Source organism: Pseudorca crassidens, chromosome 14, assembly GCF_039906515.1.
Source record: "Pseudorca crassidens isolate mPseCra1 chromosome 14, mPseCra1.hap1, whole genome shotgun sequence".
NCBI classification, from domain to species: domain Eukaryota; kingdom Metazoa; phylum Chordata; class Mammalia; order Artiodactyla; family Delphinidae; genus Pseudorca; species Pseudorca crassidens.
The window spans coordinates 26177744-26203996 of NC_090309.1; the positions used below are offsets into that span (position 1 = coordinate 26177744).

The window sequence follows — 26253 nt, forward strand, 5'->3', positions numbered from 1 at the left end:
ATGGGCTGGCAGACAACCCCAAAGCTACTGACGACAGGATGGATTCCCATAAACACTGCACGTCTGCAGATTCTCTCCTCTTCCTTCCCAGAGATCATATTTTGAGTTTATGGACTGCTGTCTAGAAAAAAAACCTTACTGACCGTGAAACTATGACTTGGAGTCTTCCAGTCCCCTCTTGAAGACCACCTCAGATGACTGCAAGCATGACTTTGGAGCCCTCAGTTTCTGTCTCTCCCACTCCGCAGTACTCGGGGGCCTTGAGCTTGGCTCCCTACCCAGCTCCATTTCCTTGTTGCTGCTGAGGCTAGTCCCAGCTGCTATACTCATGAGTTAAGCAGTGAAATTCACCTAGCAAATGTTTAGAGTGTCCATGCTGTGAGCTGAGAGAGAGCACCTCTGAAAAGACTCAGAGCTGAGGACCCTGGGTCCAAGTCCTCACGCTGACTTCCTGGTGGTGCTAAGTGCCTCCTAGCTCTTCTAGGAGTTGAAGACTTGCAGGTTGCAGTCCACACGGTGATGTTGTGCTTTGCTCAACTAATGACTGGACAGGTGCCCCCCTCCCTGCCCCCAGTAAAAGCACGATTCTGTTTGCTTCTTTTCGTGTGTTTCCTGAAGCTTGCTCCTGCAGAGGTTAGGTTTCTCCCAGAAACTGCTGGTTGAGTCCATACCTCCAGTTGGGCCATCGCTATGTGATTCTTGTTGTGAGCTATCAAGGGGCTATTATCTGTGGCCTTTCTCATTTGCAGATTAACTTGCATCAAGGGCCCGCAGTGCATTAGAGATGCGCTGATACCCTGATGCAGGAACCCAGCTCATAGAGCTAGGCTTCTGTGGGCCCGAGGGAAGGGAGTGGCCTCCGGGTGGAGTGGGAGGGGTAGAACAGGTATTTAGAAGCTGAAAAGGATTGAGCCCTTGGAATGTTTAAAAGGGCCGTTATTAGGGAGGAAAGTGTCAGACCTGTTGACAACATCAATCATAGCGATATTTACTGGGTAACTATGCCAAGCACTGTGCCAACCATGTCACATATATCATCTCATTTAACGGCCACCACAATCCAGTAAAGCAGGTGTGATTATTCCCACTTTATAGATGGAGAAACTAAGGCTAAGATTGCTTAATGCCTTGCCAAAATCCCACTGCTAGTAATTACCAGAGTCGGGAGTTGAACCTAGATCTGGGCTCTTAAAGCACCACACGAGTAAAGAGAATCTTCTGGCGTCCTTGGTGATCTCTCTCTGGGTGTTCCTCTGGGATTTTGAAGTCACCCACGGCCCCTGACTCGGTGTAGCGTGCAGGGTCTGCCCCGTGGCGCTCAGGAAGAAATGGGCCGACTTCAGCCTCAGTGCGGTACGAACTGTAGAGCCTGGGACCTTTAGAGGGGCCCATCTGCTCACTGCCCTGCCCTGCTAAGGAGCCCACCAAAGCAGGAAGTCCTTGGTGGGGGCATTTGCTTGGGGCCCCGCACCTAAAAACACAGCCCTGACCCTCTGCTGCTATGTTCTCAGCTTTAAAGTGGGCACACTTGATCCTTGAGCCGCAGGCATGAAGACATGGTAAGGGAGCGCAGGGCAGTGCAGGGTGAGGGCGTCAGCAGACTGCTGTCCTAACCTGGGGCCTGGTGGGGACTTCTGTGCTGTAAACTAGGTCTCCGATTTCTCATCCTCTCATCCATCGCTAAGCTCTCTCCCAGCTCTGAGACTTAGTGAATTCAGGGTTCAGAGCTCCTTGGAGCTGCAGCCACTCATGACCTCTAATCAACCTTGGCACATTGTAAGTATTCAGTAAGCACTTGTTGAACCAAACCCAGGAGATTAGGAATTTCTTAGCAGAGCAAAATAATTCCCCAGGAGGGTTCACCACACACCCTGAAGTGACCAGTTCCCACTGTCCATGGGCTCTCAGAAAATACCCACTGAGTGATAGTTGGCATTTTGTCTTAGAAGCAGACTAAGAGGGAAAGGACCAGGAGTTTGGGTTTAAGGTTGGGGAAGGAGAGAAACCAGCTGCATGGAATATTACTGACCAAGGGTGGTTGCTGTGAACATGAGGCCCCCCAGCCCCTCTCCCCCTACAACTCCACCTCCACCCTGGGGCTGTGCAGCTGAGAGAATCCAAGGGCCAGGACACCTGCAACCAAGGCACTTTAGGAGGCCCTGGGGAGTCTCAAGGAAAATCCTACCTTTGCCTCTATAAAGGGGCCTGAGGAGAGGTGCCTGGGCTCCCCTTGGGCCCCCAGGCTTGGCAGGAAGGGCCCATGGGGGAGGGGGAAAGGGGCAGTTCTGCCAGTCCTCTCAGAGCCTGCAGCTGCCACCCCCTGCTGCTGTGGAGACCCGGCTGCCTGCGGGAGGTTCTGCCCCCGCCACAGAGCCCTTCTGTCTCCACCGCACCTGAGAACCTGAGAACTCTCTCTCACTCTCCCCACTGCCTTTCTCTCTCTCTCTCTCTCTCTCTCTCTCACACACACACACACACAAAATTCTCTTATACTCACAATATCTTTAATTCACTCTCAATATTTTTTCCTCTCATGCTTACTACATCTTCTCACATACAACCCTCTCTCCAATTCCTCAGTCTTTCATACATTCCTTTTCTCTCTCCCCCACCCCCTCCCCCTCTCCCTCTCTTTCCCTCTCCCTCTTCTCCTCTCCCCACACCTCCCCTGGTGCTTAACTGGAAACAAAAGTGAGTTTGTTGTGCTCTGCTGGTGGGGAAGAGGACGTGTGAAGGCAGCAGCCAGGGTGGCAGCAGCAGAAACAGGCTGGGGCCAGAGGCAGTGTCCACAGCCGGAGACCCCAGCGCTCAGCTACTCCAGGGAGCAGGTAATGCCCCAGACAGGGCTGGTTCAGGCATCGCCCTCTCTGTCGGGTCTCATCATTTCATGACTGTTCCATTTATTTGCCTTCTTATTTGGCCTTGAAGGCGGAAAGGGATTGCAGATTTAGGGAATGGTAGGCACAAAAGGTCCAAGGAGTGATGTGCTCTCCTCTTCAGAGAACTGTGTGTGGTCTGATGTGGCTGGGGTCCAGGGCATGTAGGGTCAAGAGTGGCTGGGGTCCACAGTGTCTGGGCTTAAGGATGGCTGGTGTCCAGGGTGGCTGGGATCCAGGGTAACTTCGGTCCAGAGTATCCAGGGTCCAGGGTGGCTGGAGTCTGGGTTGTCTGGAGGAGGAACATGACAACCTACCAGGGCAGGTTAGGGCCAGATCATGAGAGATGTTTTGAGCCATGTCATAGACCCTAGGCTTTAGGTAATAGAGAGCTATTGAATGTTTTTCACCTGGAGAGTAACGTGACCAAATCTACATTTTAAAAGAGTAGTTCTTGAACGCTGATCTCATGGAGAATTGGTGTGCCCTCTCAGAATCAGGCAGTCATAGTCTTCTCCCAGTTTAAGGAAAAAATAAGGTTATGTGTTCAATTGTTAAATTTTCTTCTATAAAATTTCCTTAAATCTTTGACGTCTGCTAGCAAGTGTCAATAATCAATAAAAAGGACTAAGTTTAAAGTAGTAGAAAAATTCGGAAATAAAAATCCATTTAAATAAATGCAGTCCATTGAGATAAATTGGTAGTATTTTCTGCTAGTAAAATTATTTCTAACTCATATGCACAATATTTTATGGTGCTGCTCAAAGAGCACCATGACTCCCAGGAGTTTGCCATGTGAACGTTTGCAATGTCTTAAAGCAAACTCTGGTGCTACATAGGGAATGAGATGGGTGGGGTAAGCAGAGGCAGTGGGAGCAGTAGGTGGCTCTTGCGATGATAGGAATAGGAGATAATGAGAACCTGAACAAAGGTGGTGGCAATGGTGGGAAAAAGGGAGAGAGCTAAAAAATAGTCAGGAAGTGAGTGGAAGACGTTAGTGTCTGATTGGACATGGATGATGAGAGAGAAGGAGGCTTCAGGAGTGAGCCCAAGACTTCTCCTCTGGAGAAGAGTAGCTGGGTAGCCAGGAGCACTATTAATCAAAACAGAGGAGGGCAAGGTTGGGGTGTTGGAAGACGGGAGGCAGGGCTGCTTTGAATATGTTGAGATTGACTCGAGAAGGCTGGAGAACTACCAGATGGAGCAGTCCAGCTGGCAGTCGGAAATGCTCAGTAAGTCAGGACCTAGAGACGCGGGTAACCTCGGCTATAGGGTGACACCAAAAAGAACATGAGGTGGTCCAGTAGGGGTGTAGAAAGAGAGGAGACAAGAAGGCCAAGGAGGAATCCTGGGGAAGATCAAGATTTAAGTGAGACGTGCAAGAAGGGCCAGGGAAGGAGTCCTCAAAGAGATAGGAAAAAATATCAAGAAAGTGCTATCTTATAAGAACCAAGAGCATTTCAGTTCAGAGGGAGCAGGAGTCCTGAGAAGGAGTCCTCAAAGAGATAGGAAAAAATATCAAGAAAGTGCTATCTTATAAGAACCAAGAGCATTTCAGTTCAGAGGGAGCAGTCAGCACCACTCATGTCCCAGAGACATAAGCCAGACCATAGCTTCACAGTGTTGTAGGTTTGATTGATTTTATTGACTTATTGATTTGAGAATAGAACAAGAGAGATCTGAGAGCAGGGTTGTAAACTTGGATGCTTAGTATAAATGAGATTAGCAGGTAATAATAGGGAGTAGTGGGGACTGTGGAAAACTAAAATGCATATTCTTATCCATTACTGAGCTCTAATTGTTGTCAGGTAGGAACATGGGCACTGTCATCAGAGTATCCGAATTTTCAAGAAAAGTCAGAAATCTAGATTTTTATATGCAATCTCATAATTCTTTATATTAGCAACAATTTCAAAAACTTTTATACTCTATGAGGGCTGAATTAAACACATCTTTGAGCTTCCAGTTTAAAATCTCTGCCTTAGTCAATGTCCTTAGTGTGGTGGGGATGAATCAGTTGCAGCAGGTTGGGAAATGATTAGGTAAGGAGGAAATAGAGGCAGCGAGTGTAGACCTCCCCTTCAATAAGTTGAGGAGAGAGAAGGGAAAAAGAGAGCAGCAGAGCTTAGAAGGCAGGCAGGATCAGGGGAAGGTGTTTCATGGTAGGAAGAGCTGTTTATGGGTTGAGAGAAAGAGGGTGGAGGGAGAGAAGTTGAAGACCCAGGTAAGGAAAGACTCGTTGACGAAATAAGGATCCAGTAGAAGGGAATAGACGGGGCCAGAGATAGGCTAGAGGAAGAACTCTTGTTCAGAGATAGACTGCAGCAGTGGTTAGGACACAGAAGCACTGGAAAGGAGGAAGTTGATGGATTTCATGCCTGGAGGTCTTATTTTCTTGGTGATGTGGGATAAGAGATAGATCAAGAGGCTTGCAGAGAGGAGCAAAAGTTAGTGGTGGCGTGGAGGAACATGGGAAAGGGCATGCAAGGATGAGTGGAAGTGGCTGTACTTCTGAGACCTGTTAACAGTGGAAGCCCCCCATTTGTACAGCTGGGTGGTTTTCACCAGAGAGACTCATGAGCCTGAGTGCTAAGCTTGGTGGCAAGGGGGATTGGCACCTGTTATATTCCAGGCCCTGTGTCACATGTTATTCTCCTTACCTGATTTATTGGGACAATAACCCTGTTCACTCAGACTGAATTCTCTCATGAGTAAGTAGCAACTCTGAGATTCATACCCACATCTAGATGGATTGAAAGCCTAGCGTGTGCCTTGCATCCACCGTACCACCATACCACACTGCCTCTCCCTGCACCCCAGGACACATGTGAAGAGGTGGAGATTGGGCCAGTGAATTCTTGTTTGGGCATCAGCTGCCTGGTTTTATTGGGAAGTCAAGGAGTAAGAGACTGGAGACTGTGATGAGAAGGGTAGTTGAAATTATTGACCATTGGGAGTCCATGGAGAAATAAGTGAAAGCCAAAGGGATGATAAACTGAGGGGATAGAGAGGCTTGGAGGAAGAGGAAGACTTGATGAAGCGTAAAGACAGTCAGTGAGAGACTGAACCAGGGCAGGGGCAATGGGATTGGTGAGGAAGGAGAGTATTCTCGAAAACTTTTAATGTGGGAGTGGAGGTGAGAGAAAGAGGTGAGGTGAGGATGATGCCAGCGTGTCTAGCCTGTGCGGTTGGGTGGACAGTTATGCCTCTAACCAAGGCATTCAATGTTGTGTGATACCTCTCTCTCTCCGGCCCACCATGCCCTAGACACACTAACCAGCACACCCCACCTCAGGTCTTTGGCACGCCTGCAGCACTCTTCTTCCAGATATGCAGAAGTGGTTCATTCTCATTTTTCAAGTTCCAATTCAAATACGCCCTCCTCAGAGAGGCCTTTCTTGACTATGCTATCTAATATAGCTCCGTGGTCTTTTTTTTTTTTTCAGAACACTTATTACTACTTATCACTGAACTGAATTTTGTGGATTTGTTTACTTGTTTATTGTCTGTATCTGCCACTGGAGAGGCTCAAGAGATCAAGAATATATGGGCCTCCTTCACAGCTTTGTTTCCCTACACCTAGACCAATGCCTGGCACATAGTAGGCATTCATTAAATATTGAGTGAGAGAAAGAAGGAAGAGAGGGAGGGAGGGAGGAGGGAGGGAGGAAGAAAGGGAGGCGGGGAGGGAGGGAGGCAAGGAGGGAAGGCAGGAGAAGCATGTTTGGGGAAGAGTATGTGTTCCGTGTCAGAATGCTGACTTGAGGTGCCTGAGAGACACCCAGAAGGCGACATCCCCTGGGCAGTTGGAAAGCAGACTGGGAGCTCAGGGATAGACTGTTAGGTTGCTCATGAAGAAAGTGGGCCCACGTGCCACACTGGTACAAGCACATCCTTTCACATGTCTGATTGCCCCTTCAAGGCCAATGCTGGGAGTTGAGTGTGTGGAGTCCAGTGGAAAAGGGGTCCCTCTGGGCATGTTATGCTCAAGTTGGGACAGAGTTTTTCTCCCCTCACTTATTTGTTCTGTTCCCTGTCCTTGCTGCTGCCCTGGCTTTGGCCATTTTCCGTCTTTCTTCAGTGTCAGCTACAAGACCCAGGAGTCTGAATACAGACTAAATCCTTTCATGTCTTTTATCTTGAAGAATATCCCACCTACATCCAATCCACAGAAACTTGAGTCTAGCTTTGCCCAGAGGGTGGACTTCGTTTTACTGAATTAGGAAATACTTTTTTTTTTTTTTTTGTGGTATGCGGGCTTCTCACTGCTGTGGCCTCTCCCGTTGCGGAGCGCAGGCTCAGCGGCCATGGCTCACGGGCCCAGCCGCTCCGTGGCATGTGGGATCTTCCCGGACCGGGGCACGAACCCGTGTCCCCTGCATCGGCAGGCGGACTCCCAACCACTGCGCCACCAGGGAAGCCGTGGGTCGGGGAATACTTTGCCCTTGCCCTTGGGTCCTGCTGCATTTTGGCTGGCCTCTACCTCCCGCGGGGCACTCAGCAGAACCTGCTGCCCTCCTTTTGCAGGGTCTCCAGCTGCTGAGCAGCTCCAGGACATCCTGGGGGAGGAAGATGAGGCTCCCAACCCCACCCTCTTCACAGAGATGGACACTCTGCAGCACGACGGAGACCAGATGGAGTGGAAGGAGTCGGCCAGGTGAGGCAGAACCCCGGAGACAGGTAGAGGGGCCTTTCCACTGCAGTCTGCCCGGGCCCAGGCGGAGCTGACCAGTGGCATCTCATACCTTGAGTTCTACTAGGGCGCTTCCTGGCCCCCAAAGACCCACCTACTTGCCTTTCTTGGTGGCAGAACTGGGTTGGATGCTAAGGAGAAAACAGAAACTTATGGCTTTGTCTCATCCTCAGAGAAATGAAAATCCTGGTGGGAAAGTAGAACAGACACCCATGAAACCATGAGAGAGTAACACAGGGGCATATATCCTTTCATGTCAAGTGGTCCAAACTAAATGTTGTAGAAGGGAAAGCACCGAGCAGGCTGGGGCAGACAGGAGGGCTTCCTGGAGGAAGAAGAATGCGTGCCAGGAAACACCTACTTGGGGAGCTCCAGTGAGCACTGAAGCAAAGGGATTTGGCAGAGTCTGGGGCAGGACAAGCAGGGCGTAGCCCTGGAGGCACACGTGGGAAGCAGAGAGAGCTGTGTATATAGGGGCAGTAGAAGGAAGAGAAGAGCCGAAAGGCTGGAGGAGAACCACACGGTGAAGTCTCAGGAGCCAAGGGAGAATCAGGGTAAGGAGTAGCGCTGGCCACACCCAGTGCCTGGGGCAGAGCAGCCTCTAAATTGAGCTGGACTGATCAGCGGCCTCAATGCTGCCAAGGCCTCAAGGAGAAGGCAGAATACAGCAGGGGCAGCAGGAGGGGCTGGTGAGAGGAGGAGGGACCCTGGGGCAGAAGTTGAGAGTCTGCAAGCAGAGCGTACCAATGTTTCTCAACCTTTTTTTATATTAATGTCCCCCCCACCAAAATTTTAAATTTAAATTAACTTTGTTAAACTAGAATTAAATTTATTTCTAATGAGAGGAATGAAATGCTAAGAAATTAAATGTTGTCAGGTAGGTTTGAGCTTTGGAGTGCCACAAACCATTGTAATATCTTAAACTTTTTTGCTCTCCTAAGAACCAATGCTTGCCCCCTTGGGGCTGATATTGCCCCCGTTGAGAATGCCTGAACGAACTGCCAAGCTGTGCCCAAGGTGGCTTTGCCTGGGGGCCACCATGACACCCAGGGCCTGGCAGCTGCCCCAGTCACAGCCTGGGCCCCTTTCTCACCTACCAACCTCACTCACCTCAGTAGCTCTTCTGTAGAACGAGGTGCGGATTTAACATTCCCAAGCTTCCCCCTCCAATCTCTCCTGGAAAAAGAAAAAAAGAAAAAAGGCCATTGAGTGACTAGCAAATTCCTGCAGGCCTCAGAAGGAATGAATTCCTAGCCTCATGGCTGGGCCCAGTCCCTGTCTGGAAGCTGTGGAGCCTCTTCTTATCAGCCCATTCAATGAGCCCTTACTACGTGCCAAACAACCCTCGTTTTATAGGTGAGGATAGTGAGGTTTAGAGGGTCAAATAGATACAAGGGCCAGAGCCTGCAGGCAGCTGAGTCTGGCTGCTAGCCCAGGGCTATCTGACTCTCCAACTTGAGTGCTTATGAACTTCGTCATGTTTTCTCCAATTTCTCAGCCACTTCTCTCCCCTTCCTTCAACTTCCAGGGACTCTGTTTTGATTTCCATGGGAGGATATAATTCTGGAGGGAATGCAACCGGTGTGAGAGATAAACGGCGACAGCCACAGAGCCCAGGACATCCATCCAGGGCTGATAAGAGAGGGGAGGACATTTCAAATGACCAGGGCCCAGTCTGTGCTACTGTGGCTTAATGCCTCTGAGGGGCTTGTACCTCCCTGGGCAAATGACTTTCTTGTCCAGGGTGGGCATATAGAGAGAAGGAAAGTTGAGAAAGGCCTTCTCCAAGGCCCAGTAGGAAGAGGGTGACTTCTCCCTACCCTGGGTAAGGTGTGCATTCAGAATCCCTGGTAATAGTTGCCAGGACCAGACTTTCCATGAGGGCCTATCGTACGCACCCACAGAGCCCTTGCTGAGAAGGCCCCAGGGCTGTCAGAGACATGATTGTTGCCATAGACGAAATACCCAGTTTCTCTCTGAGTGTTGATCCATAGAGCCTTGCTCACTATAGACCCTGCAATGAAAGCGATAAACTGTAGATAATGATGTTTCTGGAAGAAGGCTCCTTTAAAATTTAAAGGGGCCTGGGGTTACCATCTGCAAACCAGGTTGTTTCCCCACAAGTCAGGCTTTCCAAGGACAGCATTTAAGGAGCCCTGGGAAGGGCCCCAGTGTAACCCAAGTTGACCTCAAACCCATAGCAAGAGGAAAGTGGAGGCTGGAAGAAGTTAAACAGCTGAACCCAATTCCAGGTTGATGGAGAAAGGAGCATCTTGAGGGCCAGCTTTGGGGCAGGAAGCAGTGGGGGGAGAGCCGCTCAGGCCTCCTTATCTCGAGCTCCTTTCTCCACCCCAGCCTCCTTTAATCTTCTCTCCAGCTCCCCCCAGCTGGTTTGCAGCTCACTGTTGGAGGTCTGAGCAGTAGGCCTCTGCAGAAGTCAGAGACAGGGTTTGGTTATCGGTGAGCAAGTCCACCTCGGCCTGGACAGCTGTGCTGGGGGCTCCTCCTGGCAAACTGCATCAGTAGAGGTGCTCCGGGCCGGGCCTGTTAGGGGCCTGTCACCCCACCAAAAAATGGGAAGAATTTCCCTCAGCTGACAGGCTGTGCCATCTACTCAGGGAAGCCAGAGGTCTCGAAAGTTTCCAGAATACAAGAATCAGCAAATCCTAGTGGGTTCTGGGCCTTCTTGGAATAACAGGAGAAAATGATAGGAGGCGGGAACAACCCCTCATGTGGACACTCAGGCCCTGAGAGGGTTGCAGGTTTGTACCCACATCAAAGAGATTGGGGGAGGGGACCTTTTAATAAAAGTATTTAATTTGTTATGGGAGTGTTTGCTTTATTGAGTTAGGAGATTAACAGAGTGAAAATCTCAAATCCGCAAGGAATTTTCCCTGGCAGTGCTTTTCTGGGGGTTATTAGTTTGGGGGATGTTTTGGGCCCTTGGGGAAAGAATCACCACTGGACAGACTTAAGTGGTTTTTGGAGCTCCACTGAGCCTGGCCCTTTGTGCGTGATGGGGACTGTGTGTGTGGGCATCATTTCTAATGTGATCCATGCTGGTAGGTCAGGCTGTCAATAAGATAGATTTTTATTAAATTTGTCTCTTTTGCGTTCCCGGGAGGGGAGTGCAGCTAGCTGTTTGCTGATACTGACCTTGCCTGAAGGGAAGCTTGGGTTGGGTGGGGCGGGGTGGACCCCCTCACTGTGAGTAAACAATTTACCCATAATTCCATTGTCTCTCAAGCTTGAATCTGCCTGGCTGCAGGGGATGAAGGGAAGGAGAATGATATGGGCTGGAAGCCAACCAAGTGTGGAGGGGCTTTTGGGGTTACTCAAAAATACAGCTTTGAGACTTCCATGAATTCTGAAAGCAAACCCCAAATCCAAGCTGCCTCTGATCTCAACTCAGAGCAGACCAAAAGCGTGAACTTGCCGGAATGTTCTTATAAGACACATATGCTCTGGAAAGATTCCCGCCGTGACCAGGAAAGGGCAGAAAGAGGGGCAGGAGAAGTAGGTCATTTTAGTTGGGTCAGACCAGATCAGTACATGTTCAAAAGCCCCTCCACACATAGGCAGGGATGCTTTCTCACTCTGTACATAATGGAAGAAGAAGCCTGAACTTTGTCTCAACTCTGAAACTGTTCCTGCTTACTACCTTGAAGCATGTTCTCCTACCATCATTTTACCTCTTAGTCTGGAGCAGAAGATGCCCCAGCCCTCTGGTCTCACCACTCACCTGGGATCACTCTTACAGCGCCCCAGCTGCCCTCTCTATGTAGAAAGCAGAGCGGGGAGCTGAGAGCTCTTAGTATAGACTTCAACAAACCTCACCCATTCATTCAACTACTATTTACCAAATGTTTACTGTCTGTAAGCCCTGAGCCAGGTGACTTAGAGATACAAAAAACATGGCAGATGCCATCCCTGCTCGCTCAGTCTCTCAGTCTAATGGGGCACAGAGGTAAATAACTAGATACTTGATGATGAGGTTCTAAGAAAGCACAGTGTAGGGGCACTTAACCCAGACAGGAGGAATCAAGGCAGATGTGCAGGAAGAAGAGTTGTTCACATAGACACCTGAAGGATGGGTCAAAGTTAGCCAAGAGAGGGTACGGAATGGGGAAGAGGCCCCTGGAACAGGGGAAACAGACACAGAGGAAGCGGCAGAAGTTCCCTGTAGCTGGACTAGAGAGGGAGTGGCCAATGATGCAGGTCCTACGCAGACCATGTTGTGGAGTTTGAACTTGATGCTGAGAGATTTGGAGGACCACTGAGGGGTTTGAGGCAGGAGAGAGGATTGTCTGTTTGAGAGAGATCACTCAGGCTTCAATGTGAAGAATGTATAAAAGAAGGTAAGACTGGGCCAGTTAGGAGGCTGGTCCAGGTGAGAGGTGATGAGACTCTGAAACAAGATGTTGACAGTGGGAATATAGAGAAGGTGTGGATTTGAGACATATTTTTGAGTGTATAATTATATATATATAATGTATTGTGTATCTGTATTTCCTTTTAAATATACTTTATTATTTAGAGCAGTTTTAGATTCACAGCAAAACTGAGCAAAATGTACGGAGTTCCCATGTGCCCCCTGGCCCTATACATGCACAGCCTCCCCCATTATCAACATCCTCCACCAGAGTGGTACATTTGTCACTATTGATGAACCTACATTGACATCATTATCACCCAAAGTCCATAGGGTTCATACTTGGTATTGTACGTTCTATATGTACTATAATATGTATGTACTATAATACATGTTATTATACATTTTTAGATAAGTGTATAATGACATGCATCCACCATTACAGTATCACATGGAATAGTTTCACTGCCCTAAAAATTGCCTGTGCTCTGCCTATTCATCACTCTTTCCTTCCTAATTTTTGGCAACCACTGGTCTTTTTACTGGATTTGAGACATATCTTAACAGGACTTAATGACAGATGGCATGTGGGAGAGAAGGATAGTCAAGAAGGAGATGCCCAGGTTTCCGGCTTGAGCAAGTGGGTAACTTGTGGTATCAATTTAGGAAACACAAGAGGAATAGTAAGGTTTTGTTGTGTTGGGTATTTTGCTTTGTTTTCTTTGGGGGAGGTTGATGATGAGTTTTGAACATGTTATGTTTGAGGAAACTCCAAGTGGAGATATCCAGCAGATCACCATGTAGACATAGAGACCTGGAGCTCAGTGGAGAAGCATAGATTTGTGAGCCATTCGCATCTAGATGGAAATCAAACCCAAAGAAAAGGATAAGGTTGCCCCCCAAGATCTGTGAAATGAGGAGAGCACCCAGGACAGAGCCCCCTAGAACACTAACGTTTGAGGGATGGGCAAAGGAAGCAGAACCCACAATGGAGACTGAGAAGGGGCAGCCAGAGAGGTAGGAGGGGAATGAGAAGAGTGCTGTGTCCAGCAAACAGGGGCAAGATGGGGAGTGGCCAAAAAGTAGGGGAAGAACTGAAGAGTATCCACAGGATGGAGGGACACAATTGTCTCGGGAGAGGGAAGGGGACAGAGGGTGGAGAAGAGAGTCAGGAGGACCAAGGTGGGTTCTCTTGGACAGTTCTTCTAATGTGCTTGTCTGTGAAGGGCAGGAGTCTCTCAAGGCGAACATGGGGTCAAGGGAGGCTTTTGTTTTTTTGAGAAAGATGAGAGTGAATTGAGTGCTGATGGAAAGGGGCCAGATGAAAGAGAGTGGTTTAAAGATGCAAGAGGGAGAGAGGGCCTGCTGGATGGAGGGTGCAGGGCCCTGGGCACAGTGTGGGGGCTCGCCCAGCCAGAAAGGCCCACACCTGTGCCCTGTGACAGGCCCGGGGGAGCAGGGGGCAGGGAAGTTGCAGCAAGGTTTGGGGGCTCTGAGCAGGAGTTGAGAGTTCTGAGCTGATAATTCCCACACTATCTCTCATTTGAAGAGAGAGCAGAGTGGAAGAGCTGACTGGAGGAGGTACAGATGGCCAAGTGGTTCTGAGGCAGGTAAGCAGCCCCAGACCCTGGCTCTAGTGGAGCCATGCGTGGAGATTTATGGTCAGAGGAAAGATTTTAAGGTTGTCTGACTCTGACTTGATGCTTGTCTACCGGCTCGAATAATCATACTATTCATCATTGTCAAGCTGCTTTCACATCCAATATCTAGCATGGTCTTTCCTTCTCTCTCCTCTAGTCAAATACTGATATCGGACATACAGCCCTGAATAAGCTGAAGGTGTAGAGCATAATGCTTTGACTTATACACATCATGAGATGATTACCACAGTAAGTTTAGTGAGCATCCGTCATTTCATACAAAGCTAAAGAAATAGAAGAAAAATGGTTTTCCTTGTGATGAGAACTCAGGATTTACTCCCTTCACAGCTCTCCTGTATAACACACAGCTGTGTTCATTATATTTAGCATGTGTACATCACAGCCTTCGGACTTATGTATCTTATAACTGGGAGTTTGTACTTTTGACCACTTTCATCCAATTCTCCCTACCCCCACCGCCACCTCTGGTAACCACAAATTTGATCTCTTTTACCATGTTTGTTTGTTGGATTTTGAAGTATAATTGACCTACAACACTATGTTAGTTCCTGTTACACAATATAGTGATTCAATATTTCTCTACATTTCAAAATAATGACCACAATAAATCTAGTTACCATCTGTCACCATACAAAGTTATTATATAGCTTTTGACTATATTCCCCACACTGTACGTTTCATATCTGTGACTCATGTATTTTGCAACTGAAAGGTTGTACCTGAGTCTCTCTCACCTATTTTTCTCCTTCCCTCAGCCCCCTCTCCTCTGGAAACCACCTGTTTGTTCTCTGTATCTATGACTCTGCATCTGTTTTATTAGGTCTGTTCTTTTGTTTTGTTTTTTAGGTTCCATCTATAAATAAAATCATACAGTATTTGTCTTTCTCTGACTTATTTCACTTAGCATAAAAGCCTCTAGGTCCATCCACGTCACAAACGGGAAGATTTCATTTTTTTATGGCTAATATTCCATATATAATGGAATATATATGTGTATACATATATATATTTTATCCATTCATCTGTTGATGGACACCTCCATAACTTGGCTATTGTAAATAATGTTGTAATGAACATAAGGGTGCGTATATCTTTTCTAATTAGTGTTTTTATTTCTTCGGATAAATACCAGGAGGGAAAATGTGATTTTATATGAATCAGAACCTGGACCAAGTCCCAGGTAGAAGTGGGCATGGTTCCCCCAGGCCTCAAAGTCCCTGATTCTAGCCAGCACTCTCACCTGTGAGTTGTGTGAACACAGGACAGGGGACTGTGCTAGGGTCATTCATCCCCCAGGGACTTAGTGATCACTTACAGTTAGCACAGCCAGGGCAGGTCTGCATGAGGCCTAGCAGACCAGAAGTGGCCATCTTCAAAGGGTCTGCAGTCAGGTTGGGGAAGCACCAGTCCACAACCATAGTGACAGCCAGGCCGTGATCCAAGGCCTCACACAGTGGACTGAGTACGGTAAGGTTAGATTAGCTGGCCAGAGAGTGTGATAGTAAGGCTAGTTCAATGAGGAGAGCTCCTCTGGCAGGAACTCTTTATGCTAAAGTCAAGAGCCCCTCCCACCCCCATCTGATATGTCTAGCTCTGCAACTACAGCCCAAGCTCAAGTGAACTGTCAGAACCTGTGCATGCTGCCCAAGGGAAAGAGAAAGCCACTGTCATTGTCAGGATATTTTAGGCTGCAAGTAACAGAAGCCCATTCAAGCTAACTTATGCAAAAAGAGGGAGCATCAGCAGAACACACGGTGACCTCATGGTACCCAGGGACAGTCAGATCTCTCAAGGCCTGGGCCTGGGAAGCCAAGCTGTTCTCTTTTTCTGCTTCTGGTCTCTGCCTCTCTCTGGGTATCTTTTTTTACCCTTCTGCAGCCAGCTTCTTCCACGTGTCCCTGCCCTAGGCCATTCCTCAGCCTCTATGCTTACATCTACTCTACTCAAGGGACCATCCCAGAATGTGTTCCTCAATCCACCAATTTCTAATTCTTCAGAGATAATCTAATTTGCCCAACTTTGGTTGTCCCATCATTGTGCCCCAGATCAGAGTTACGGAGAAGTATGGAAGGGCCGGCCATAGCCTGGAGACTACATCGGTATGGATGGCAGCAGAGCAGACACTCCAAACATATCTTTTACACGTATGTAATAGTAAAACTATGCACTTTATGCATTGGCCGCTGTTGTGCTTCTCATGCCAACCAGAACTTTTAGCATTCTTCAAGTTGCCCATGAGAGTATAGGTGGTGGAGTTTTGCAAAACCATCCCCCTCTTGGACAGGCACCTCAGAGGTCATGCCCTGTCTTTGTAATGGACACCAGTGGATGTCACTACAACACCACACCAATCCCTAGGGTAGTGGAAAAGGGGAAGCTCTAACCTGTGGATCTAGGAGAACTTTGGAAAGTTTGTCTTATCCACCACACCTTTCTTCTTTCATTCTAAAAACGTTTTAGGGGATGCTGTGTTAGGTCCTGTGGGAGAATTAAAAGGAGTAAAGTATGAATCTGTTCTCAGAATGCTTATTGTCTGGTTCAGGTGTCAACAAACGTATCTGTTAAGGGCCAAACGGACAGTGTTTCAGGCTTTTTGCTCATATATGATCTCTTCTTCCTCTGCGTTCTTCTTCTCCTTCTTTTTATCGCAACCTTTTAAACATTTAAAAACCATTCTTAGCTAGCTGGCCATATAAAAAACAGGCTGTGGTGTGCTTTTAAGCTGTAGGGCATGGTTTTCCCACCCCAATCTAGTGTAATAGGCAGACGTGTGCTCATACATGCAGATACCTAAAAACCAGGGTAGTACGTGGGAAGTGGTGCAAACATGGCTCTCTGTCAAAAGACTTGTCCTCACACCCTGTCTCTTATAAGCTGCTTGATCTTGGGCAGCCTCCTCATCCTCAAAGGGTCTCCTTACCTACACAATGAGAGTAGTGACAGACCTACCTCGGCGATAGATCTGCGGATTGAAGCATATAATATATGTAAAGTGCTTAGCATAGCGTCTGGCACATAGAAGGTATTCAGTAAGCTTTAACCATTGTCAGTATTATCGTGCATGTGACAAAGTGCATGGGAGTCAGAGGAAGGAGTGGTCTCTGCAAGCTGGGCCCCTGGGGGAGCTTTGTCATAAAGGAGGTAGCCTTTGAATTAGGCCCTGAACAGCAGAGGTGGAAGAGAGAACATCCAGGTGTAGGAGGGTGTATCTCCTGAGGGACAGTGAGGAGAAGGTGATGGCAGATTCTGAGGGAGACTGACAAGTCTATAAATGACAGGCCCATTAGGTAATTACAAATGCCCTCTGGACACACAGACAAGTAGCCCTCAGAGAAGTTTGCCTCCAGAAGTCTTCCCTGAAGGAGCCAGTTCAGAATTTGCCAGTAGCTTTGTCTGATGGCATTCACTTAGCCGCGGGGTCCTCCTTACCCCTGAATGAAGACATAATGTGTGTTCACCAAATCCATGAGCTGGGAGCAAGCCCTCCCCACCCCATTCAATTCTCCACAGCTCTGGGAATGCCACACCTCTGCCCCATCCCTGCCAGCTGCACTACTGGGTACACTTTTTGGGAAGAAGTGGTTCTCCAGTAATGCCCAAATCGCACTGCATAACTAAAGGTCCTTAGAGGAGACTCCTAGGTTAGCAAGAGGAAAGACTTTCAATCACAGGGAGTTAGCCATGGAAGTTCATGGGTTCATTCCGTAACAATCTAAGAGGTCTCCACCTCTCTAGTCCCAGGCCCAGGCAAATCTCATTTGCAGGGATGGAGGATTCCAGACATCTTATTCTGAGTCTATTAAACATTTGAATCACTTTGCTAATGTGCCTCATTCTGATTCTGTAATTTTCTGATGATAATTTGATTTTCCATGTATGGCTGCCTATAAGGAGAGAATGCAAGGGCTAGAAGATGAGAATGACTAACCCTTATAACTGGTGTAAATCTCATTGTAAATTAAATAAATTGGCCTTTGGGTTTATACATCAACCCTTGTGAACTTGGTTAGTGTTAGTCAATATCCCTGGACCTAATCATCTCTGGGACAATAAAAGGACAAATTTCTGAGTCTAGTCTGGAGTGGGTACCCCAAGAGGCCTGTGGGGCCTTTCTGGTGCCGTCAGCCCCTCTTTGTACCTTCTAAACTCCTGCATATGGATGTTGACCCATGCCTGCTTGCTCAGTCTTGCATGCTTAACAGTCTTTTAAATTCACTGTCAAGTTTGGTTTGTGAACATATTACTGAACTCAGATTTGGCTGCTCACCACTTGAAAGCCAATGCTCAAGAGACAAGTGCTGGTAGGAACAGAAAGTTTGCTTTATTCAGGAGACCAGCAACCCGGGGAGATGGCAGACTCCTGTCCAAAAGCCAGCTCCAAAGATTCTGCTCAACCATGAAAGTTTTTTGTTTGTTTGTTTTTGTTTTGACCATGAAAGTTTTTAAAGGGAGAATCATTTGGGGAGGATGTCAGTCTTCATTATCTTCCACTGTGTGCTGACTTTCTTTTGATTGGTTGGTGGTAAGGTAACAGGGCAGTGTTCCAGGAATCTTGTGCTCAGCCTGAAGTTACCATCCCCCACCTGGGTGGCGGCAGCTTTAGTTCCTACAGAACTCAAAGATATTATTATGTATATTCTTTGAGGAGGAACCAGGACCCTGCCCCACTGGCTGCACTTACTGTTTCTTGACTGATCCTCCTTAGTTTCTGCATTCTTTCCCTTCCCTTATAAACAATTGTTTGAATCTGCTCTTCAGAACTCTGGGAAGGTCAAGGAGGCTGAATGAAGCTTATTTCCTTCAAACAAGAAACGGGGGACACAGAAAGAATTTGTACCCAGGAGGGCCCCACAGGGTCCTGCTCCCTTTCAAATATACACACCATATGTGTAATTTTAATCAGTTGTATAAATAACTTTTTACATTATTTCACATACATATTTTAATGCATGTGTTTGTCATCATGTAGCATGAATTTGCCAAACAAATTGTAGGAATGGGCAAGAATTTGCTTAGGAGTTCGTCTTTTGAAAAACTTTCCTCCTGTAAATCATCTCTTGGTGCCTCTGTCAAAGACTGAACCTAGGGAGTATCTGATGGTTCCCCGGTATCTCTAGGACAGTTCTTCACTGCCCCATAAGAGAATTAACACTGGCCTTTGGTTTCTGCTGGAAAATTCAGGGCACTGATATGACTCAATGTGGAGTTAGAGAGCTTTGCTGGATAATGAGGATAAACTGACTTTCACATTACTTTTAAGAAATGAATCTGTTAGTATCACAAAATTTATTACAAACAAGCCTCAGGCAGAAAGTGAAAACACTGTCTTGATGCTCTGTAACTAATACATGGAAGTCAAGTCTTAGGATGATGGATGATAGGGTGGGCATGGAAGAGTAACAGAAAAAAGTCAATGAGCCTACGTAGATAGAGAATTAACACAGTGTGGGTATGTACGTTACAACTTTTAGGTGAGTAAACTTAACTTCATCTGAGAAATAAATTCATACAGTTCTAAGTCTTAAAACAAGTGTTGAGAGGCAACATAAACTTATCATTAAAGGTTGCATGGTATAGGAAACTAAATTTTAAAAAAATATTTAAATCAGGGTGTCCTAAGAGTAATTTTTGCAAAGAAATTAGCCACATATAATTTAATGATATTGATACGCAAAGTAAGTGCAGAAGGAAGGGACCTTCACTCTAATTGCCATAGATATAGATTTAGATATGGATATATAGATTTAGATTTAGGTATAGATTTAGATATAGATACATATTTAGAAATAGATATAGATTTAGATTTAGACACAGATATAGATATAGATTCCAGATTTTACTCTTACCTAACCACACATAATGGTCCGCTCATTGCTTTGTTTTCTCAAAGACCTGTGTCTTCCTTTTAAAAAGTATTGTTTCTCAGGTTCCTAGATTCTTTTTTTTTTTTTTTTAACATCTTTATTAGGGTATAGTTGCTTTACAATGGCGTGTCAGTTTCTGCTTTATAACAAAACAAAGTGAATTAGTTATACATATACATATGTCCCCATATCGCTTCCCTCTTGCATCTCCCTCCCTCCCACCCTCCCTATCCCACCCCTCTAGGTGGTCTCAAAGCACCGAGCTGATCTCCCTGTGTTATGTGGCCACTTCCAACTAGCTAGCTATTTTACGTTTGCTAGTGAATATATGTCCATGCTACTCTCTCACTTTGTCCCAGCTTACCCTTCCCCCTCCCCGTATCCTCAAGTCTATTCTCTTAGGTCTGCAAATTTATTCCTGTCTTGCCCCTAGATACTTCTAACCATTTTTTTTTTTTTAGATTACATATATATGTGTTAGCATATGGTATTTGTTTTTCACTTTCTGACTTACTTCACTCTGTATGACAGTCCCTAGGTCCATCACCTCACTACAAATAACTCAGTTTCATTCCTTTATATGGCTGAGTAATATTCCATTGTATATATGTGCCACATCTTCTTTATCCATTCATCTGTTGATGGATACTTAGGTTGCTTCCATGTCCTGGCTATTGTAAATAGAGCTGCAATGAACATTTCGGTACATGACTCCTTTTGAATTATGGTTTTCTCAGGGTATATGCCCAGTAGTGGGATTGCTGGGTCATATGGTAGTTCTATTTTTAGTTTTTTAAGGAACCTCCATACTGTTCTCCATAGTGGGTGTACCAATTCACATTCCCACCAATAGTGCAAGAGTGTCCCCTTTTCTTCACACCCTCTCCAGCATTTATTGTTTCTAGATTTTTTGATGATGGCAATTCTGACTGGTGTGAGATGATATCTCATTGTAGTTTTAATTTGCATTTCTCTAATTATTGGTGATGTTGAGCATTCTTTCATGTGTTTGTTGGCAATCTACATATCTTCTTTGGAGAAATGTCTATTTAGGTCTTCTGCCCATTTATGGATGGGGATTTTTGTTCTTTTGATATTAGGCTGCTTGAGTTGCCTGTATGTTTTGGAGATGAATCGTTTGTGATTTGCAAATATTTTCTCCCATTCTGAGTGTTGTCTTTTTGTCTTGTTTATGATTTCCTTTGCTGTGCAAAAGCTTTTAAGTTTCATTAGGTCCCATTTGCTTATTTTTCTTTTTATTTCCATTTCTCTAGGAGGTGGGTCAAAAAGGATCTTGCTGTGATTTATGTCACAGAGTGTTCTGCCTATGTTTTCCTCAAAGAGATTGATGTTGTCTGGCCATACATTTAGGTCTTTAATCCACTTTGAGTTTATTTTTCTGTATGGTGTTAGGGAGTGTTCTAATTTCTTTCTTTTACATGTAGTTGTCCAGTTTTCCCAGCATCACTTATTGAAGAGGCTGTCTTTTCTCCACTGTATATTCTTGCCTCCTTTATCAAAGATAAGGTGACCATATGTGTGTGGGTTTCCCTCTGGGCTTTCTATCCTGTTCCCTTGACTATATTTCTGTTTTTGTGCCAGTACCATACTGTCTTGATTACTGTAGCTTTGTAGTAGAGTCTGAAGTCAGGGAGCCTGATTCCTCCAGCTCCGTTTTTCTTTCTCAAGATTGCTTTGGCTATTCAGGGTCTTTTGTGTTTCCATACAAATTGTGAAATTTTTTGTTCTAGTTCTGTGAAAAATGCCAGTGGTAGTTTGATAGGGATTGCATTGAATCTGTAGATTGCTTTGGGTAGTAGAGTCATTTTCACAATGTTGATTCTTCCAATTCAAGAACATGGTATATGTCTCCATCTATTTGTATCATCTTTAATTTCTTTCATCAGTGTCTTATAATTTTCTGCATACAGGTCTTTTGTGTCCTTAGGTAGGTTTATTCCTAGATATTTTATTCTTTTTGTTGCAATGGTAAATGGGAGTGTTTTCTTGATTTCACTTTCAGATTTTTCATCATTAGTGTATAGGAATGCCAGAGATTTCTGTGCATTAAGTTTGTATCCTGCTACTTTACCAAATTCATTGATTAGCTCTAGGTTTTCTAGTAGCATCTTTAGGATTCTCTATGTATAGTATCATGTCATCTGCAAACAGTGACAGCTTTATTTCTTCTATTCCGATTTGGATTCCTTTTATTTCTTTTTCTTCTCTGATTGCTGTGGCTAAAACTTCCAAAACTATGTTGAATAATAGTGGTGAGAGTGGACAACCTTGTCTTATTCCTGATCCTAGTGGGAATGGTTTCAGTTTTTCATCATTGAGGACAATGTTGGCTGTGGGTCTGTCATATGTGGTCTTTATTATGTTGAGGAAAGTTCCCTCTATGCCTACTTTCTGGAGGGTTTTTATCATAAATGGGTGTTGAATTTTGTTGAAAGCTTTCTTTGCATCTATTGAGATGATCATATGGTTTTTCTCCTTCAATTTGTTAATATGGTTTATCACATTGATTGATTTGTGTATATCGAAGAATCCTTGCACTCCTGGGATAAACTCCACTTAAACATAATGTATGATGCTTTTAATGTGATGCTGGAATCTGTTTGCTAGTATTTTGTTGAGGATTTTTGCATCTATGTTCATCAGTGATATTGGCCTGTAGTTTTCTTTCTTTGTGATATCTTCAAAGGTTTTGGTATCAGAGTGATGGTGGCCTCATAGGTTGAGTTTGGGAGTGTTCCTCCCTCTGCTATATCTTGGAAGAGTTTGAGAAGGATAGGTGTTAGCTCTTCTCTAAATGTTTGATAGAATTCACCTGTGAAGCCATCTGGTCCTGGGCTTTTGTTTGTTGGAAGATTTTTAATCACAGTTTCAATTTCAGTGCTTGTGATTGGTCTGTTCATATTTTCCATTTCTTCCTGGTTCAGTCTTGGACGGTTATGCATTTCTAAGAATTTGTCCGTTTCTTCCAGGTTGTCTATTTTATTGCATAAAGTTGCTTGTAGTAATCTCTCATGATCTTTTGTATTTCTGCAGTGTCCGTTGTTACTTGTTTTTCATTTCGAATTCTATTGATCTGAGTCTTCCCCTTTTTTCTTGATAAGTCTGGCTAATGGTTTATCAATTTTGTTTATCTTCTCAAAGAACCAGCTTTTATTTATTTATTTTTTTGCCATTTTTTTTACATCTCTATTGTAGTATAATTGCTTTACAATGGTGTGTTAGTTTCTGCTTTATAACAAAGTGAATCAGTTATACATATACATATGTTCCCATATCTCTTCCCTCTTGCGACTCCCTCCCTCCCATCCACCCTATCTCACCCCTCCAGGTGGTTACAAAGCACGGAGCTGATCTCCCTGTGCTATGCGGCTGCTTCCCACTAGCTATCTACCTTACGTTTGGTAGTGTATATATGTCCATGCCTCTTTCTCGCTTTGTCACAGCTTACCCTTCCCCCTCCCCATATCCTCAAGTCCATTCTCTAGTAGGTCTGTGTCTTTATTCCTGTCTTACCCCTAGGTTCTTCATGACATTTGTTTTTCTTAAATTCCATATATATGTGTTAGCATACGGTGTTTGTCTTTCTCTTTCTGACTTACTTCACTCTGTATGACAAACTCTAGGTCTATCCACCTCATTACTAATAGCTCAATTTCATTTCTTTTTATGGTTGAGTAATATTCCATTGTATATATGTGCCACATCTTCTTTATCCATTCATCCGATGATGGACACTTAGGTTGTTTCCATCTCTGGACTATTGTAAATAGAGCTGCAATGAACATTTCGGTACATGACTCCTTTTGAATTATGGTTTTCTCAGGGTATATGCCCAGTAGTGGGATTGCTGGGTCATATGGTAGTTCTATTTGTAGTTTTTTAAGGAACCTCCATACTGTTCTCCATAGTGGCTGAACCAATTCACATTCCCACCAGCAGTGCAAGAGTGTTCCCTTTTCTCCACACCCTCTCCAGCATTTATTGTTTCTAGATTTTTTTGATGATGGCCATTCTGACTGGTGTGAGATGATATCTCATTGTAGTTTTGATTTGCATTTCTCTAATGATTAATGATGTTGAGCATTCTTTCATGTGTTTGTTGGCAGTCTGTATATCTTCTTTGGAGAAATGTCTATTTAGGTCTTCTGCCCGTTTTTGAATTGGGTTGTTTTTTTTGTTGTTGTTGTTATTGAGCTGCCTGAACTGCTTATAAATTTTGGAGATGAATCCTTTGTCAGTTGCTTCATTTGCAAATATTTTCTCCCTTTCTGAGGATTGTCTTTTGGTCTTGTTTATGGTTTCCTTTGCTGTGCAATAGCTTTGAAGTTTCATTAGGTCCCATTTGTTTATTTTTGTTTTTATTTCCATTTCTGTAGGAGGGGGGTCAGAAAGGATCTTGCTGTGATTTATGTCACAGAGTGTTCTGCCTACGTTTTCCTCTAAAAGTTTGATAGTTTCTCGCCTTACATTTAGGTGTTTAATACATTTTGAGCTTATTTTTGTGTATGGTGTTCGGGAGTGATCTAATCTCATACTTTTACATGTATCTGTCCAGTTTACCCAGCACCACTTATTGAAGAGGCTGTCCTTTCTCCACTGTACATTCCTGCCTCCTTTATCAAAGATAAGGTGTCCATATGTGCGTGGGTTTATCTCTGGGCTTTCTATCCTGTTCCATTGTCTATCTTTCTGTTTTTGTACCAGTACTATACTGTCTTGATTATTGTAGCTTTGTAGTATAGTCTGAAGTCTGGGAGCCTGATTCCTCCAGCTCCGTTTTTCCTTCTCAAGATTGCTTTGGCTATTCAGGGTGTTTTGTTTCCATACAAATTGTGAAATTTTTTGTTCTAGTTCTGTGAAAAATGCCAGTGGTAGTTTGATAGGGATTGCATTGAATCTGTAGATTGCTTTGGTAGTAGAGTCATTTTCACAATGTTAATTCTTCCAATCCAAGAACATGGTATACCTCTCCATCTATTTGTATCATCTTTAATTTCTTTCATCAGTGTCTTATAATTTTCTGCATACAGGTCTTTTGTGTCCTTAGGTAGGTTTATTCCTAGATATTTTATTCTTTTTGTTTGCAATGGTAAATGGAAGTGTTTTCTTGATTTCACTTTCAGATTTTTCATCATTAGTGTATAGGAATGCCAGAGATTTCTGTGCATTAAGTTTGTATCCTGCTACTTTACCAAATTCATTGATTAGCTCTAGTAGTTTTCTGGTAACATCTTTAGGATTCTCTATGTACAGTGTCATGTCATCTGCAAACAGTGACAGCTTTATTTCTTCTTTTCCGATTTGGATTCCTTTTATTTCTTTTTCTTCTCTGATTGCTGTGGCTAGAACTTCCAAAACTATGTTCAATAAGAGTGGTGAGAGTGGGCAACCTTGTCTTGTTCCTGATCTTAGTGGAAATGCTTTCAGTTTTTCATCATTGAGGACGATGTTGGCTGTGGGTTTGTCCTATATGGCCTTTATTATGTTGAGGAAAGTTCCCTCCATGCCTACTTTCTGCAGGGTTTTTATCATAAATTGGTGTTGAATTTTGTCGAAAGCTTTCTCTGCATCTATTGAGATGATCATATGGCTTTTCTCCTTCAATTTGTTAATATGGTTTATCACATTGATTGATTTGCATATATTGAAGAATCCTTGCATTCCTGGAATAAACTCCACTTGATCATGGTGTATGATCTTTTTAATGTCGTGTTGAATTCTGTTGGCTAGTAATTTGTTGAGGATTTTTGCATCTATGTTCATCAGTGATATTGGCCTGTAGTTTTGTTTCCTTGTGACATCCTTGTCTGGTTTTGGTATCAAGGTGATGGTGGCCTTGTAGGATGAGTTTGGGAGTGTTCTTCCCTCTGCTATATTTTGGAGGAGTTTGAGAAGGATAGGTGTCAGCTCTTCTCTAAATGTTTGATAGAATTCACCTGTGAAGCCATCTGGTCCTGGGCTTTTGTTTATTGGAAGATGTTTAATCACAGTTTCAATTTCAGTGCTTGTGATTGGTCTGTTCATATTTTCTATTTCTTCTTGATTCAGTCTTGGCAGGTTGTGCTTTTCTAATAATTTGTCCATTTCTTCTAGGTTGTCCATTGTATTGGCATAGAGTTGCTTGTAGTAATCTCTCATGATCTTTTGTGTTTCTGCAGTGTCAGTTGTTACTTCTCCTTTTTCATTTCTAATCCTATTGATTTGAGTCTTCCCCTTTTTTTTCTTGATGAATCTGGCTAATGGTTTATCAATTTTGTTTATCTCCTCAAAGAAGCAGCTTTTAATTTTATTGATCTTTGCTATCCTTTCCTTCATTTCTTTTTCATTTATTTCTCATCTGATCTTTATGATTTCTTTCCTTCTGCTAAATTTGGGGTTTTTTTGTTCTTCTTTCTCTAATTGCTTTAGGTGTGTGGTTAGGTTATTTATTTGAGATGTTTCTTATTTCTTAAGGTAGGCTTGTATAGCTATAAACTTCCCTCTTAGAACTGCTTTTGCTGCATCCCATAGGTTTTCTGTTGTGTTTTCATTGTCATTTGTCTCTAGGTATTTTTTGATTTCCTCTTTGATTTCTTCAGTGATCTCTTGGTTATTAAGTAGTGTATTGTTTAGCCTCCATGTGTTTGTATTTCTTACAGATCTTTTCTGTAATTGATATCTAGTCTCATACCATTGTGGCCGGAAAAGATACTTGATACGATTTCAATTTTCTTAAATTTAGCAAGGCTTGATTTGTGACCCAAGATATGATCTATCCTGGAGAATG

At 44.5% G+C, this 26253-nt stretch overlaps 1 protein-coding gene across 4 annotated transcripts in view; it reads left to right on the forward strand.

Moving 5' to 3' along the window:
- Positions 1 to 26253, forward strand: part of SLC4A5 (solute carrier family 4 member 5) — a 122101-nt gene that overhangs the window by 34021 nt on the left and 61827 nt on the right. For 3 of the 4 annotated variants that reach the window (XM_067704639.1, XM_067704641.1, XM_067704640.1), the window contains exon 4: positions 7404 to 7533. In XM_067704639.1, coding sequence (XP_067560740.1) covers positions 7404 to 7533 — 130 coding nt within the window. Of the gene's footprint in view, positions 1 to 2723; positions 2829 to 7403; positions 7534 to 26253 lie in introns of those variants that run through there. The other variant, XM_067704643.1, reaches the window with a different exon arrangement.